General features: G+C 36.2%; 1 protein-coding gene across 1 annotated transcript; it reads right to left on the reverse strand.

Annotated features, from left to right (window-relative positions):
• Positions 1-5264: 5264 nt before the first annotated feature.
• Positions 5265-6897, reverse strand: LOC130441136 (THAP domain-containing protein 3-like). Its single transcript, XM_056774686.1, has 3 exons — positions 6595-6897; positions 6047-6318; positions 5265-5911 (listed from the first exon to the last, which is right to left on the reverse strand). Exons 2-3 carry the CDS (start codon positions 6288-6290, stop codon positions 5265-5267), a joined length of 891 nt encoding a protein of 296 aa, XP_056630664.1. The 5' UTR covers positions 6291-6318; positions 6595-6897.
• Positions 6898-15834: the final 8937 nt, after the last annotated feature.

Genomic DNA, 15834 nt, shown 5'->3' on the forward strand with positions numbered 1-15834 from the left:
TATGAATACAAATGAGAAACTTATAGAGATTAGGGATGCAATAGTTATTGATTATATTATTATTATTTTCTAAATAAATAAGGCAATTTTGAATAATATTGGAATATTAATAACTTTAAATAACTAAATTTCATACTTACTTAAAGTAGCAGCAATAATTTTCTGTGACCTCTTCATTTTGATGCACAAATGAAATAACACAGAATTAAGTTGCTAGAGCGTTAGAGCGTTGTTGCCAATTCGAGGGACGTCCGATAATTTTAAGGTAAAAGTACGAACGAAATGTATATTTGTATACAAAGTAATAGAAACTCGATAGTCACGCTCGAAGTAGTAAATCGATGAACTAAGATACACGATTTCGTTCATAATACGAGTTTTGGACGTCTTTCTTGATGTAGGTATGGATCGACTCCATTTTTAGTGTAGATTACGAAAAACTTAAAAGCATGGTTTTGCTATCGGACGTCCCATGCAAATCGGTCGTCCGATTGATAGTGAAAGGACAATGTATGGGCGTCCGATGGCTGGAAGATATATATATATATATATATATATATATATATATATATATATATATATATATATATATATATATGAGTCGTAATATCTACAAATGTACAAAATATTTCATTTGAATTGACAATAACGAGTAAAAACAATTTTTATGTCATAAAAGCTACTATAACGAACCAAAATAGTCTGGGATAAAATATTTTTTATGATTTAAAAATTGTAGGGATCGTTTCAGTAACAACAAACCATTCCACTGGATGTTATACTTTTAAAGAATAAATTTAACATGCAATATTGGAATTAAAATTGTATTCTTCCTCGCATTAATAGGGTACTCATTATATATAAATAATTTGATGCTCATTTTATATGGAATAGACATTTTTTGATATTTTCTTAGGTTTTAATGAAGAACTATGTGATAAGCACACCTCGAACAACAAGCAATGATATATATGAGCTTTGCACAAGAAAATGTTAACACTTTGTTTGAATACTGGTTCAGTATAGAATTTATTTAATCAAGTTACAAATATGTAACCAAACACAACTCTTCAGACACTTCAATAACATTCATAGTGAATATGATAGATCATTTTTATATTGTGGTTCTTCTATAAACTGATGATGTCTATAAATACCGCTTTTTCTTAGGGGATATTTATATAGGGATATGTATTCAGAATGTCGGTTTTTCGAGATCTTGGAAAATAATGGGGATTTGAATTGTTTTTACGAAAATTTCTTTTTATTTCTAATTTAATGATTATATAAATGAGTTACATCTTTTCTATCAAGAATTATAACATATTCTTCAGAAAACATTAATATATCATACTTTTTATACATACAATATAGGAGTAAAGTCAATTCCATTCATAAACTGTCCGTAATAATTATTTATCATATTCGGGATTCGCCTTTGAAACTTTATATTTCATTCATGTGATATTGAAGTCATGATGCACCGACTCCACCGCCTGTTTACTGTAAAAACCTAAACCTCCATTCTTGTAACAAAAACAAAAATCGAAAACGTCAAATAAGACTTTTGGTATAACAGGGATTTGAATAATTGTTTTTGAATTCTCCGATACATTCTTTGTATCGAATTTCACTTTGAAACGTGCATCAACGACTTTATTGAAATTATGAAATATTTTAACGTATTTGTATTTTCCTTGAAAGTTGAAGAGCCATGCGTGATCTCACGCTGTACACTTCATGCATTCTCCCACTTTAAAGCATCTGATGTCAACTTTTGAAGCACCCACACACACAAGCGCATGAGAAATCCCGTCCCTCTACATCCACTCCCGGATAAATCCATGAGTGGGTGCGAAGAAGGACATTCCAACCACCCCCTGTCTTTTCGACAGGTCCTCATCGTCATTCGTGTCGCAGTTTCGCGCGTAGACTCCTTTCTCTCCCGTGAGTTCTATAGGAGATTCTGGGATGTGTTATCTTTTTGCTAAGAGATTAGCTTGTTGGCTATACACTCTTGGCTTCTTGTTCTGGACGTCTTAATGTGTGTGTTTCGCTGTCTCAGGTAAACCTCAACCTTCCTCGGCTAGAAAAGATCTAATCCGAGTGGTCCTTCGCCTTCTCTATAGCTGTCCCCGATGTATAACTCTGCACTTGCTTATGAAATGCGGAGTTACCGTGTCGGGGGTGTCCTCTTGTGGGTTATTTCGGTGAAACCTAACTTAACCTAATGATCCTGGTCCTCCGTTTCACTTTACCTGTTGGGCAATGGGTGTTGCTATAAGTGTCTACATGCTCTGCAGCACACTCAGTAGCTCGGGCGTTCCTTCTCCTGTCGTTTTTTTAGCAGCAAGTGCGTAGTTGCGTCCTGTTTGTGTGTTGCTCATGGCTGGTTTTTTTTCCTTCTTCTTTGGGTGTTTCTGGCATCCACATTATTTTACCGGGTGCTCTCCACCGCAGTTATTTTTTACTTAAAAATGTCTTCATTTTCTATTTACAATACATCCAAAAGATTAACAATACGTGCGTTGGCCATTGTTCTGGCGATCACTAGATGTGTTGTGTACGTCTGGAAGTACTGTTGTGGTTCTTCTACCTGTTGTGTCCAAGAGTGATTTGCTGCTATGTGGATTTGTGTTTTCACCACAGTTTGTTTGTTGGTATTTGTTAGAGTTTTGTGATTTTCATCTACTTCATCTGATGTGTTTTCGTTTGCGCTTTGCCCAATTGTATTTTCTTCCATTTTTATTGGAATGGATGGACTTGTCTAGCGTCAGTGTTGAATTTTTCCTCGACAAGCAGGAACAGAGAAATCCAGGCCTTCTCTTGTTATATATAGACTATTTGGGCTTACAGAGCACTTATTTTCTTGTTCTGTACTATTTTTCGACAATTTATTTGTTACATCTAGACATTTATACAATGTCTCTATGTCGACAGATTTAAGTTGATTTTCAGTTATTTGTCAAGAATAGTTCACCAATAGGATTGCTCAATAAACTGAATGTGTCTGCCATGTGCGTGCGAAAAATCGCCATACGTGACGTCACCTGCAGACCTCGACCGGTCTTAACTCTTTGTTGAGCTAGACTATTTGATGAGTTTAAAGGCCAATTTTAACAAAAATACAGTTATTTTTTTAAGTTTTATTCATTATTATGAATTAATATTAATTTAAAATCCAATTTCCAATTATTCAGTTAATTTTAAGTTCCATTTATAATAGGTATACAATGAAGAAAAGAAATTAAAGAAAATGAATTATTTTTTAAAATGATCTGTATTTTATAATTAGTAAAACAGAAGCCATTAACAAACTTTAAACTAAAAATTAAAAAGTAAAAACAAATGAAATGATTTAAACTGATTTATGAAAAATATTTCTAATAATAATCTAAATTATTAAATTTAAGAAAAATAATAAAATATCAGATATATATAAAATAAAGAGATAGGTAGAAATCTGTCAATGAGTAATTTTGAACATTTTTTTTCCAGTTTTTCTGCCGTCATCTTCATCCCCTTTTACAGACTTTCTCTTCAAATTCGTGCTTTCAAATTTAGCTTTTAGATTTCTAAAATTTATTCTGATTATAGTCCTTAATTTACAAAAAGCCTTAATTATTTTAAATGGATAGTTCGAATCTTTTTTAAAGATTTTCTTTGCTAAATTAAAAACAACACCTGGCCCTTTTCTGAACGATTCTCCATGATGGCTTTCAAAATAAGTGTTCCAAGTTTTAACTTTTTTTAAAAATTCTTCTGATGGCTTAGTGAGACCACCGTACGACAGTTGTTGAATCCAAGAAGGAATACTAAGTACATACGAGTGTTCTTGTGTCGTTTCGTATGTAAAATCACCCAGACTTGGACAAATATTTTTGTATTTTTTAGCAAGATAACCAGCAATATATTCTAGAGCATCATTAGTCGTTTCCTGTGAATTTTGATGATAATCTGAGCATGAGGATAAATCAGATGAAACTGATGAAAAAGAAGAACTGCCTTGCGTTTCGTTAATATCAAAGGACTGCTCAGCTTCACTGGCAACATTCGCAGTTTTCAAAACATTTGGGGCGATGTACTCTTCCAGTACTTTTTCATCAGTGTTGACACCTGACCCTAAGATACCAGGATTTTTTCCTAATAAAATCATGCGAATCCTGTAAATCGCAGATAAAGGTGACGGATGCTCATCTGGCCCTCCTCTACTTCTCATTTGGAAAAAGAAGTTTTCTAAACTGTCCTGATTTAATTTATGGGTGCATATGTACTTTACATCCATACTTTCTTTCATGTCCTCATAAAGTAGCTGTAATGAAGATATTGATATTAACATACCTTTTTGGAATGTCATCAAACAATTTTTTCCAATTACTCTCATTGATTTTACAATTTGATAAATTTTGTTGAGGTGTTGTTTTTGGTTTTCTAAATCTATGCCATAAGCATGTTTTGTAGGTATATTTGCCCTCGGAACATAGCTATTGAAAATATCAAACCATGCATTTATGTCAGCAATAAAATGCCCTAGATTTTCTGACATATTTTTGTCTTGTCCAGACTAAACACTATTGGAGAGCAATTCAGCAGCTAGTTTTACATTTTGTCTGAGAGTTTTTTCCACATCAAGATGTTTTTTGTTAATTTTCCAGCAGGGATTTACTTCATTATCAGTAAGCGTTACCAGAGCTTCAAGTGGACTTTTATTCACGAATAAATTATCTTCAAGCATAAAACCTTTGTCAAGTAGCCAGTTGCGTAATAGTTTTAGCAGGTGAGGTGCATCGGCAAACATATACACATTCTTACCACTAACAGGATGCTTAAAAGATGTCTGATTAATATCGATATTTAACTGTTTCCATAATCCCACATTACTTGCACCACAATCGCTCACACATGCCACTACATTGAAATTTATTTTATGCAGTTCAGTTATAATATCCATTAAAAGAGATTTGGTCATTTTTTGATCGAAACCTATATAAATTGGTTGTTTCCAGTTTGAAAAGAGCCCTCTAGCCATGACTACTTGCATATAATTATGTGGTCCTAGCACTTCATCTTGAGCAATATTATATTCTTCAGTTTTCTTGACCTTCACTTCATCGTACTGTAAAACTACTGTCCTTTCAAAATCAGAAAATGACTCTCCGGCTAGTTTCAGCAGAAATAAAACATCTTTCAAAATACCCTGATTAAGGTTTAGTTGGGAAGCCCACCTTCTTAATGATGAAAGACCAGGTAACGAGTAATGCAACTTATTTCTTAAAAATAAATATGACTTCTTGCTGTAGTATCTTAGCGTAAAGGCTGTTGCAATTTCTTCTCTTGTCCAGTTGACTCTTTTCTTTTTTTTTTAACAATAAATCAATTTGGTTTTGAGTAAGAACAGTTCTAAGTATAGCAGACGCAGCTTCATTTCTCTGAAACAGAGATGTTACCTTGGGACTAGATTTATAGCATTTATTTTTGAAATATTTCAATTGTTCATTAAGTTTTTTGATATTTGTGCTTTTTATATTACTTCTGGATTTTAAAAGAGCATACTGTCTTTCTAACTTTTCATATTTCTCTACAGACTCATTGTACAAAGCCTTATAATCATAGTTTTCTGGGACAAAGTTGGGGGTTGATGAAGTGGAAGGCTCTGGTACATGCTCTTCAAACTGAATACTTCCAAAAGATTTAGGATTATGGTCTTCGGTATCATCAGAAAAAGTATTAATAGGAGCTGTTAACGTGGCTACTTTTAAAAGTTTGTTCACTTCCTCCTTTGCATTTCGTTTGGCCAGTCTTTCTTCTCTGGAACTGATGCTTGAACTACTAGCTTCACTTGTTGATTTTTTTGAAAACAATCCCAAAGTAGGAACAGCGGTTTTTTTCAATATTTTTCGTAGTGGTAAACCTAAAATACATATACATATTATATATATTTATGAACAAATTGAGTTACTAAATTTCATTACCAAAATCATTTTGGGACAGTATAGACTTTGAAAGCTATAAACTATTACACTAAACAATTAAATAATTCACCAACCTAATAATTCATTCTGTAAGTCTCTTTCATAATCCTTTTCTGTGAAATGAACTGAGCAGATGTAGCTAGTATCAGGGTTAAATTTATCTTCCCGTTTGCATCGTAATATCCATTCTTTTCTCATAGTTTGGGAAACAAGATCTTTAGCTTTGGGAAACCGATGAAATATAAAATATTCATGTTCTTGCTGCCTTGTTTTATAGGTATTACCACAACCATACACAGCACAACGTGTACCAGGCATTTTGATTTTTGGACATATACTACATGCACTAAAATCAAACAAAGTTTCATTTAGCAAAAAAAAGTAAAATAAAAATCTAGATTAGTTGCTGGACAAATGCAAACCAACCGACCAAAAACGCTGTTATGATTCGCCCATTTTTTTAATTTTTTATTGTGGTGTATAAAGAATAGAAATTTAAATAAGCCAATTAAATTGTCATTTCTGCTCAGCTGGTTTTCTTTCAGCCAGTAACTGACTTGGATTTTAATTTTTATTTTGCTATTTAAATCCAGCTTTAATATAACAAAACATTTTTACCTACCCTTGAAAGTCTCACAAGATTATTTTGCCTTAAACAATAATATTGTCTTTGTTCACTATTCTCCACATATATAATACACACAAATAATAGTTTTTAAAACGTAGAACTAAGTAAAAAACGAATTTCCAACTCTTCAATCACTTGTACGACCTTTTCGAATTAACAAAAACACAAGCAATACCGCACAGCGTAAATGGTAAACAAGCCGTCGAGGTCTGCAGGTGACGTAAGCATCACTTGACCTTGGCTCAAGAATTGGCGTATGTACGTCTTATGGGATTGATCAATCCTATTGGTGAACTATTCTTGGTTATTTGTAATGTTTTCAAGTTGTTTATTTCAGTATTAATGAATCTAATTTTTCCTCGGAAGAAGTGTTTTCTTCGTTTATATATACTAATTTGAGGTAGTTTTCGCTTTTTTTATTTCAATTCTTGAGTTTTTGCTCTAATTCTTCGTAGTTCATTCGAATATTTAAATGTGAGAGATGAGTTAGGACTATTAGAAGCGCATAGGTGCACATTCATTGTTTGGGCTGCTTTCCAAGTCACCTTTTTTGCAACTTCTTTTTAGAGCGGAGGTGTTTTTTAGTGGGTGTTTCTTTCTGTTTCTTTTAATAATTTTATGTTTGTACGTACCCTTAGTTATTGATTTTCTAGGAGATGTTTTAACTGCCACTAAAGGCTTGCATGTTTTCCTCACACTAACATTTTTATTACAAAATAAGTTTTTACTCGTAGATAACTCTGGTTTGATTTCATTGATTTTTTTTATTTTTTCTCTGAGTCGTCGGGTGTATTCCGTTGGATATGGAGTACCCGTGGTAGGTGGTGATATATAATCAATTTAAAATAGCTCTGAGTTTTCAACTATCATACAATTGTCATGAAAGTCACACAGCGAATGATGCAGCTCCTACAATTTGGTTCTACTGTACTGTTTAGTGTGCAGTCGGGCGCTCTGTTCGCTCCCGCACATCTCATGCAGTGCACGTCCATGTTGCACGTGCTCTGTCCGTGGTGAAATCCCTGGTATCTGTAACATTGTACAGGTCCGTCGGGCCTTTTTCGTTCTACCACACCTATTTTTGTGTGGCATAGGTATCTCAGCAACTTGTATGTGTCATAATGCCGATTAGAATATTTACCAACTTTAGATCTGTAGCAATCGTTCCATTCCACCAAAGTTATTGATCGACAATTTTAACAACATCGAAGCATTTCTATAGTTTTCTTGTGTACTCGGTGTTATAGCTAATATGAATAACTGTTTCACACCAGAAGCTTTACATTTTTTTGATTTTATTCCTTTAATATACTTCTGACGTGATTTGGTTTCCACTGATTCATTTATTTCTGAAGACTGGATGGATACACATACTTTCAAAAATCGATCTCCTCCATCTATATCGAACTTCATGGCATTTGTCGATTAGCTTGAACAGTAGCTATGAAATCTTCAAGGCTATGGCAGTAAACTCATGTTTCTTCAGATATCTTTTCACTGTTGTTCGAATGTATACAGGGTGCGGCAGCATAACTTCCTTTTTTCAAAAGTTAATAAAACTTATTGTATGAATCAGAAAATTTTTATTCGTTTTTTATAATACAGGCACATACATAAAGTTTTGTTTTACTGAGTTTTGAAGATCAAATCAGTTAGGTGACGTCCCCCATTCTCCATACACTGAGTAAACCGATTTCTGGCGTTTGTCATGACTCTTGCCAGCATAGCAGGCGTTATGTTGGCAATTTCTTCCTGGATGTTCGTCTTCAAATCTTGTAGGGTCCTTGGACGGTTCACATACACACGGGATTTCAAAAAACCCCATAGGAAATAATCACAAGGGGTCAAATCGGGAGAGCGGGCTGGCCACTCCAAATCGCCCCTAATTGAGATAAGGCGCTCTGGGAAGTGTTCCCTCAAAACAGCCATCGATGTTCTTGAAGTGTGTGCCGTTGCTCCGTCTTGTTGGAACCAAGTGTCCCCTAAGTCCAACTCATCTGGGCTGAAAATGGGCTTCATCACTAAAAAAAACAATAGCGTCCTCAGGAACGACTTCCAGAAAAACCTCACACGCGTTCCTCCGAGAATTGAAGTCACGTTCAGAAAGTTCCTGCACAATTGCCATCTTGTATGGATGAAAATGAAGATCATCATGAAGTATTCTCCTCACAGAACGATCGGAAAGTCCAAGGGCAGACGCATGTTTGCGCGCAGAACGCCGTGGTGATCGCAACACTGAAGTTCTAACTAACTCAATGTTCTCCGGTGATCTAATGGGCCGAGGGACTCCAGTTCTTCGTCTTGTCACACTTGCAGTTTGTCTGAACGTAGTGACCCACGTAACAATTGATTTCCGGTCCGGGACAGGGGCCAAGGGGGCTAAATTAAAGCGATTCCGAAAGGCGCGCTGGGTTGCGATCACAGAACATCCGCTCGAAAAGTAAACCTCAACGGCAAACGCACGCTCCTCACTGTTCCAACGCATGATGGCGACTGAACTGTGCCGGGACAAAACTTTATAGTCCCCCCTCTCGAACGAGACCACTAGCACTCCGTTACGACATCTACCGACTAAATGGCGAACTTTTTAAAAAAGAAAGTTATGCTGCCGCACCCTGTACTTTTTCAACTGCGACGTCATGATTATGCTGCATCTTCTCTTTTCAAATTAGGTTAAATATTTTTCTATTTTTACAAGTTACTCGATTAGCATTAGCTATTATACAAGGGTTATCTCGGGCTGAGATAAAATGATGTTTTTATTTTTTGAAAATCTTAAATATTAAGTAAATACTGATTGAGAAATTTGTTGTCTTTGGCACTTTTATTTAAATATATTTTCACTGGTGTCCGAGAACGTGACATATAAATAATTCTTTTGGCAGAAAGTGATTGTTTATAAGTTATTACATATTTTAATAAAGACGAAGTAACTTATTCTTTCCCTTTTAAAGTGCACTATTCTTTAACAGCTTTTTTAAAATTGGTTAAAATATCTTCATCAGAATTATCAGAGATTTCTTGCTCTGTGTCTGAGTCGTCTCTTCTTTCTTCGATATCATCTTCTGAAGCTATATCACTTTCTTCTCCCACATCTTCAATTTCAGCAGGGTCTCCGTCATCTGATGCTAACAAAAGATTCCTCACTTCCTCAACATCTCCCTCATTACTCAGGTTAAAACTCCTGCGAGCCATACCTACCTCAAATCTGAAACAAAAGATTCCTTTGAAACGAGTTCAGTCGCATTGTGCTTCTGAAACACAGCTAAGAGCAATATTGAAAACAATCGTTTTAAAACAAAAAATCACACAATCTGGCTAAATGACGTTATAATCATCTTTCATATAACCCTTTGAGATGAACGCATGCAAAATATGAAAACATTCTCACCTTCAAAAGTGTGACGCAATCAGTCGCTTTGAGCTTTACAGATCGCAGTGAGCAGTACCGTTCACTGAGAGATACAGGGCGCGACTGAGGTAGGGGGTCTGAATGGCCGCCTCGAGCTAGGAAGCTTCTGGAAAAGAGGGAGCGCAGCACTGCCTTGTGACAGGGAAGCACAAAAAACCCTTCAGCCTGATCTGACAGATCACATTGCAACCGACTGAGGGTTAAAAGATATTTGAAATCGTCCTATTAGGGTCCTATTTCATCCCTCCGAACGGTTTTATCTCCATCATTATTATTTGTTTCGGGATAAAATGTATATAAAACATTTCTAGAAATTAACGTAGATAACTTTGAAAGCCTTTCAATAAAATACATAATAGAATGAAAAAATTTTTTTATCAAAATTGAATTTAAATATCCCCGTTATTTTTGAGAACTTGAAGCTCATATTTTATCGATGTATTCATTATCACTAGCAGACTATCGAGGTGTGGTGATAAAGATTTGGAATCTCTGTATTTGAGAAAAAGAATCTTGTAGTATTTTAATAATTTTTTTGTAGATTTTCAAATTCTTCATTATGTACTATGTTTCATATGTTTAATTTAATCACCTCATCTTCGAATGGATTCGGTTTTATGATTTATTAAAATCAAAGAAAATGGTGGATTAAATAATACATGAAACATGAGTTTTAATTTAGAAATGATATTAGTTTTAGTTACATTATTTTCTTTATTTCTCTTTTATAGTAGAATTTTTCCATGAATGACTTTTTTTCATCCAAACGCATATTCTTTAATATAGATATACAAATAGCGACTTGAATGTAATAAGTGATTTGACATTTACACATTTAAATTCGATATAATATTTGTTTAAGATGTATTTTTTTTTGTTGTATTATTGAATGTTTTAACCTAATTTCATACATTTGATTCTACTTTATATTAAATCATGCTATTTATCAGGTAATAACTCAATAATCGTTATTCTCAAGACTAAATATTGTGCCAATCGCCTACTCGAATTCATTTTTTATATTTATACTGAAATAAAAAGAGATTCATCTACTTTGTAAGACATCGATTGAATGACATATTATTCATCTGTATTTACTTAATAAACTATGAAGATTGAAAACATTTCGTTTCCAGTTAAAATGGAGAAAACTGGTAACCTCTATTAACCCTCTGACCGGGACATCATTATGTACCCTGTTACACGGAATATTGTTTCTTGACGTGGGTTTGAAGTACGACTGTCATTATTTGTTCGCAGACGACTCAGGTCTTGGTGGAAATTAATCTCTGCTAAACGAAATTACGAATCAATCCGAATGCAACTTCTCTAGTAAGTCAAACCTCCTCAGAACATTGTTGTCTTTGAATAGTGCATGTATATTGTGCGCTTTTGAACTTGTCATAGTAATCAAGTTATAATTGCCAGTGACCATATCCGTTTCCACGGGTTTATGGTCTGAGTTTAGTTCGTCTAATGCTTTTGTGTTTTAGAGCGTTATGTTTTTTGTAATGAATATGTCAATTGTTGAGTTTGAGTGTCCTGTCACTCCACTAACTCGAATAGCCTCGTCAGGGGCATAGATAACATCCCCGTTGTCATCGGCTATATTGTGGAGTTTCTTTCCTATGGGGATGCATTTGTTATTCACACCCTCCATTATGCTTTCGATTTCCTGTTTTTTAAGGTTGTCTATTGCATTGTTAGCAGTCGGTTTCCTGTATAATGCGTAAATGTCTGTGTTGCCGATTTTGATGCCTGTCGTTATTAGTGATTTTGTCTGCGTTTCTATTTTATTGTACTCAATGTTCGTCTTTGCGTATATTGCGACACAAGTCTTCGGACTTGGTTTCGTTATTTTTGTAAGTTACTGCGTAATTTGGAATGACAGGAGGTGTATTGTTTCCTTTGCATTTTGTTTCCGTCACTATTAATATGTCTGGTTTTTTCATATTTGCCAGTTCTCTTAGTTGGTAGATTTTTTTCCTTATGCTATTTGTTTATGGTCCATTATATATGTTTTCGTATTTTATAAATATCTGAGCTTGAAAAAGTTTCTTGCTCCTAGAAGCTCTTGTTTCAAGTTTGATAATATACTTATCATTTTATCGATATCGCATATTTCGTTTATTTCTCTCATTAATTCACTTAGCTCGGTCGTTTTGTCTTTTATGTTGATGCTATCCATATAGTTAGGTTGTTGTCTCGTAGTAGGGCTGGGGCCGGCAGTGGCTTCAGCAAAGCTAATGTTTTCTTTTATTCTTGAATTGACAATTGTTCTTTTTGTTGGAGGTATCTTGGGTATATGTATGTTTTCCTTTTGTCTCTCTATTTTATCCACGTATTCTATGTATTTCTCACACTGTGTATAGTGGGTGTTTCCTCTTTTGTTTTATCGCATATCTTTGTATCATGTTGTTTTCCGCACTTGACACATTTAGTTTTTTTTTGTGTTTAGGTTAATCAGGTGCAGGGAGGAACCTTCAAAAGGTACTCGCCTGGATGAACCTTCTACCTGCCAGGCGAGTTATGTGGGATTCTTTGTAAATACTACTTCGCCAGGGCGTTCTTATATGATATTACTGCTACTCTTCGTACGTGGTGCGGAGATCCTTGATGATGGTCTCCGTGTACTCCGCTACCTTGTTCCATGCTGCTTGGCTCCTCAGCATGTGCTCCACTATATTTTCTGGACTGATGGTGTGGTCCAGGTTCTTCTCTAGTTTCTCCCGTGTCTCTTCATAAGAGGGGCACTGGAAGAACACGTGCTCCTCATCCTCGGTCGCATCACCGCAATGATGACAGTTTGGGGAGTCACTTCTCTTGAATCTGTGCAGGTATGCCCGGAAGCACCCATGTCCAGTCAAGAGCTGGGTGATGTAGTAACCGTCTTCCCCGTACTGACGATTGACCCATTTGATGATATCTGGGATAAGTCGATGTGTCCACCGACCTTTCGTTCAGCAGTCCCATCTCTCTCGCCAGACACGAAGACTCTCAGGCCTCTCTTCGTCGCAGAGGATCTTCTGCTACTCTTCCTTCTTCCTCTTATGTTGCCGTTGTCGTTCTCATGCCAAGATGTCAATAGGCGGGCATGATGCAACGACATTGACCGCGTCGTGTGATACCGTTCGGTATGCTGACGCCACTCTGATCGCTGAGAGCCGCTGGACTGATGACATTGTCTTGCGGTATGATGTTATCTCCAGCTATTTTGCCCACACTGGTGCTCCATACAGCAGGACGAAGCTGACTAAAGTTGCCAGTAGTCGTCTCCGGGTTTGCCTGGGGCCTCCGATGTTGGGCATAATCCGTCAAAGCGCGCCCTGGACTGCTGATGCCTTCCTGCTGACGCTAGCTATATGCTCCTTGTATTTATTTCGGGCACCCAAGACTACTCCAAGTTACCTAATGTTGGGTACCGACTGAATGTCGTGGTCGCCTACTCTAATGGTGATGGTCTCCATTTTCTTCCGGCTACTCACGAGAAGTGCCTCCGTCTTGTGCTCCGCCAAAGACAGGTCAGCTGAACGCATCTACTGTCTCTCTACTCCTCTTGATGGTTGTGTAAATGCTGCTTGTAGCTCCTCCAGATATTTCGCCATGAGAACAACCACCACGTTGTCGGCGAATGCAAGGAGTGCTGTGTTCTCTGGTAATTCTAGGTGGAGAAGACCGTCGTACATCACGTTCCACAAGAGTGGCCCCAGGACAGAACCCTGAGGTACCCCTTCCGTGACCCGATGACCGCTGGTCCCTGCTCCGTCTCGTAGTGTAGTAGTCGATCGTTGAAGTACGATCTGACACAGTTAGGTTGCGCGTAACAGTTTGCTAGGGAGTGCCCAAAACGTTGGCACCTGAAGCATTGGGACACTGTGCTCTTCTTTATATACATTTCCCATTTAACGCCAATATTCTGGATACCTCTTATGTTTTTAACGTTTTTTAAGTTAACTTCTTTCTTGAAATGGAGGAGGTAGCTGTAGCTTTCAACGTTTTGTTTCCTTAACTTCAAGACAATTATTTTTTCTACGTTAATGTGGTGTTCGCTTGACATTTCTTTGATTGCCTCCAGGCTTAGGCCCGGTGCTGCCTAATTTCTTCAATATTTCTTCCCTATACTGGGTGTTCCAGAAATTCCACGCCAGGCTGACACGGGAGGTAGATCAGCTTTAGATCTATCAAATAAAAGCAACATGACCTCAGTAAAAGTTTTTTAGTTTTCGAGATATTAACACTTTTAGGTTTTTTCAGAAAATCTCTACTTTTTGCTCTATTTTTGTCTGTTATGGGCATAAAAAACCTCTAATTTATAGTATATATCTAATATAACTAATAGTTGGTTGAGACAACCCAGTATTCATTTTAATAAAAAGTAGCACGACATTAACATCAAAAACAACTCAATCTTACCGTTTGTTTCAAAGCGAAAACCTTAACTAAAGTTTGGTTAGCGACTGTGAAAAAAAAATGTACCAGACTGAATCAGAAAATGTTCTTAAAAACTAGCCTACTTAGTGCTCTTTAAAAAATGGTATAATATTCATAGCTTTTTTTACTAAAAATTAAATAATATCAAGTATAGTCATTGAAGTCGTACTACTTTCGCAATACTTCAAATAAAAAATAATACGTAATACAAAGTTAAGCCGACTTTTGTCTTCAACTTACAACTTTTTAGTTACTGTAATCGCTTTTTAGTTTAGCAATGTCTAATAGAGTTATCCATTATCCTTTTATAATTGTTGTTGTAGGCTGGCATCAAAATAATTTGGGTACAGAACATAGGGTTGTATTTTTTTTATTTTCATTAGATTTTACAATTACAACATTCAAATAAATATTTACCATTCAGAATTTACATTGAATAAACTATTATAGCAGATTTTCAAAATTTCTGCCACCTGCTCTTATGCATAACCTGCATCTTCTTAAAAACTGTGTCTTTAAACGTCCTAAACTTAAATTTCGCGAGCTGCTTCATTGATTCGTTGCCGCAATTCATCGACCTATCGAATTGGTTTACTGTACACTTTATCTTTTAAACATCCCCAGTAGAAAAAGTCCAGTGGGTTTAGGTCTGGGGAGCGTGGAGGCCACAAAATTGGTCCTAGCCGGCCAATCCATCTTCTTGGGTATGTGTCATCCAGATAAGCTCTAACTGCGCGGGCATAGTGAGCAGGGCACCCATCATTCTGCAGCCACATTCTTCTTCTTGTCTTAAGAGACACATCTTCCAAAAGAATGGGTAGATCATTTTGTAAAAATTCTAAATACATTGCTGCATTAAGGGTAGCAGGGAGTTCGAATGGGCCAATTATTTGCCCATTGAGGATCCCGGTCCATAAATTTATTTTAAATTGGTGCTGCGAACGGTCTTGTCTTACGTCATGCGGATTTTCTAATTGCCTGTGAATATTATGTAGATTAAGATACCCATCTCTTTTACAGGCCGACTCGTCGCTCCATAAGACGTAGTTGAAAACATTTGGGTCTTCCTCATGCTTCTCCAGCATTGCACGACAAAACGATACACGTTTTGTATAATCACTGCTTAACAGCGTTTGAACCCTTTGAATATGGTACGGGTGGTATTCATACCTCTTCAAAATTCGTTGCGCTTGCGATTTAGAAACGCCAGTACGTCGTTCAATTACCCTTAATGAAGTAGATGGGTCCTCCGATACTTGTTCTAGTACAACCTCATCCTCTTGAGTACTACGTGGTCTTCCTTGAGAACTTCTTTGGCCAGGAATTCTGCCTTCTCGGCAGGCATTAACAGTGCGAAGAATAATCTCATGGGATGCTCGCCTGCGGTTAGG

The sequence above is a fragment of the Diorhabda sublineata genome, chromosome 3 (genome assembly GCF_026230105.1).
Source record: "Diorhabda sublineata isolate icDioSubl1.1 chromosome 3, icDioSubl1.1, whole genome shotgun sequence".
Taxonomy (NCBI): Eukaryota; Metazoa; Arthropoda; class Insecta; order Coleoptera; family Chrysomelidae; genus Diorhabda; species Diorhabda sublineata.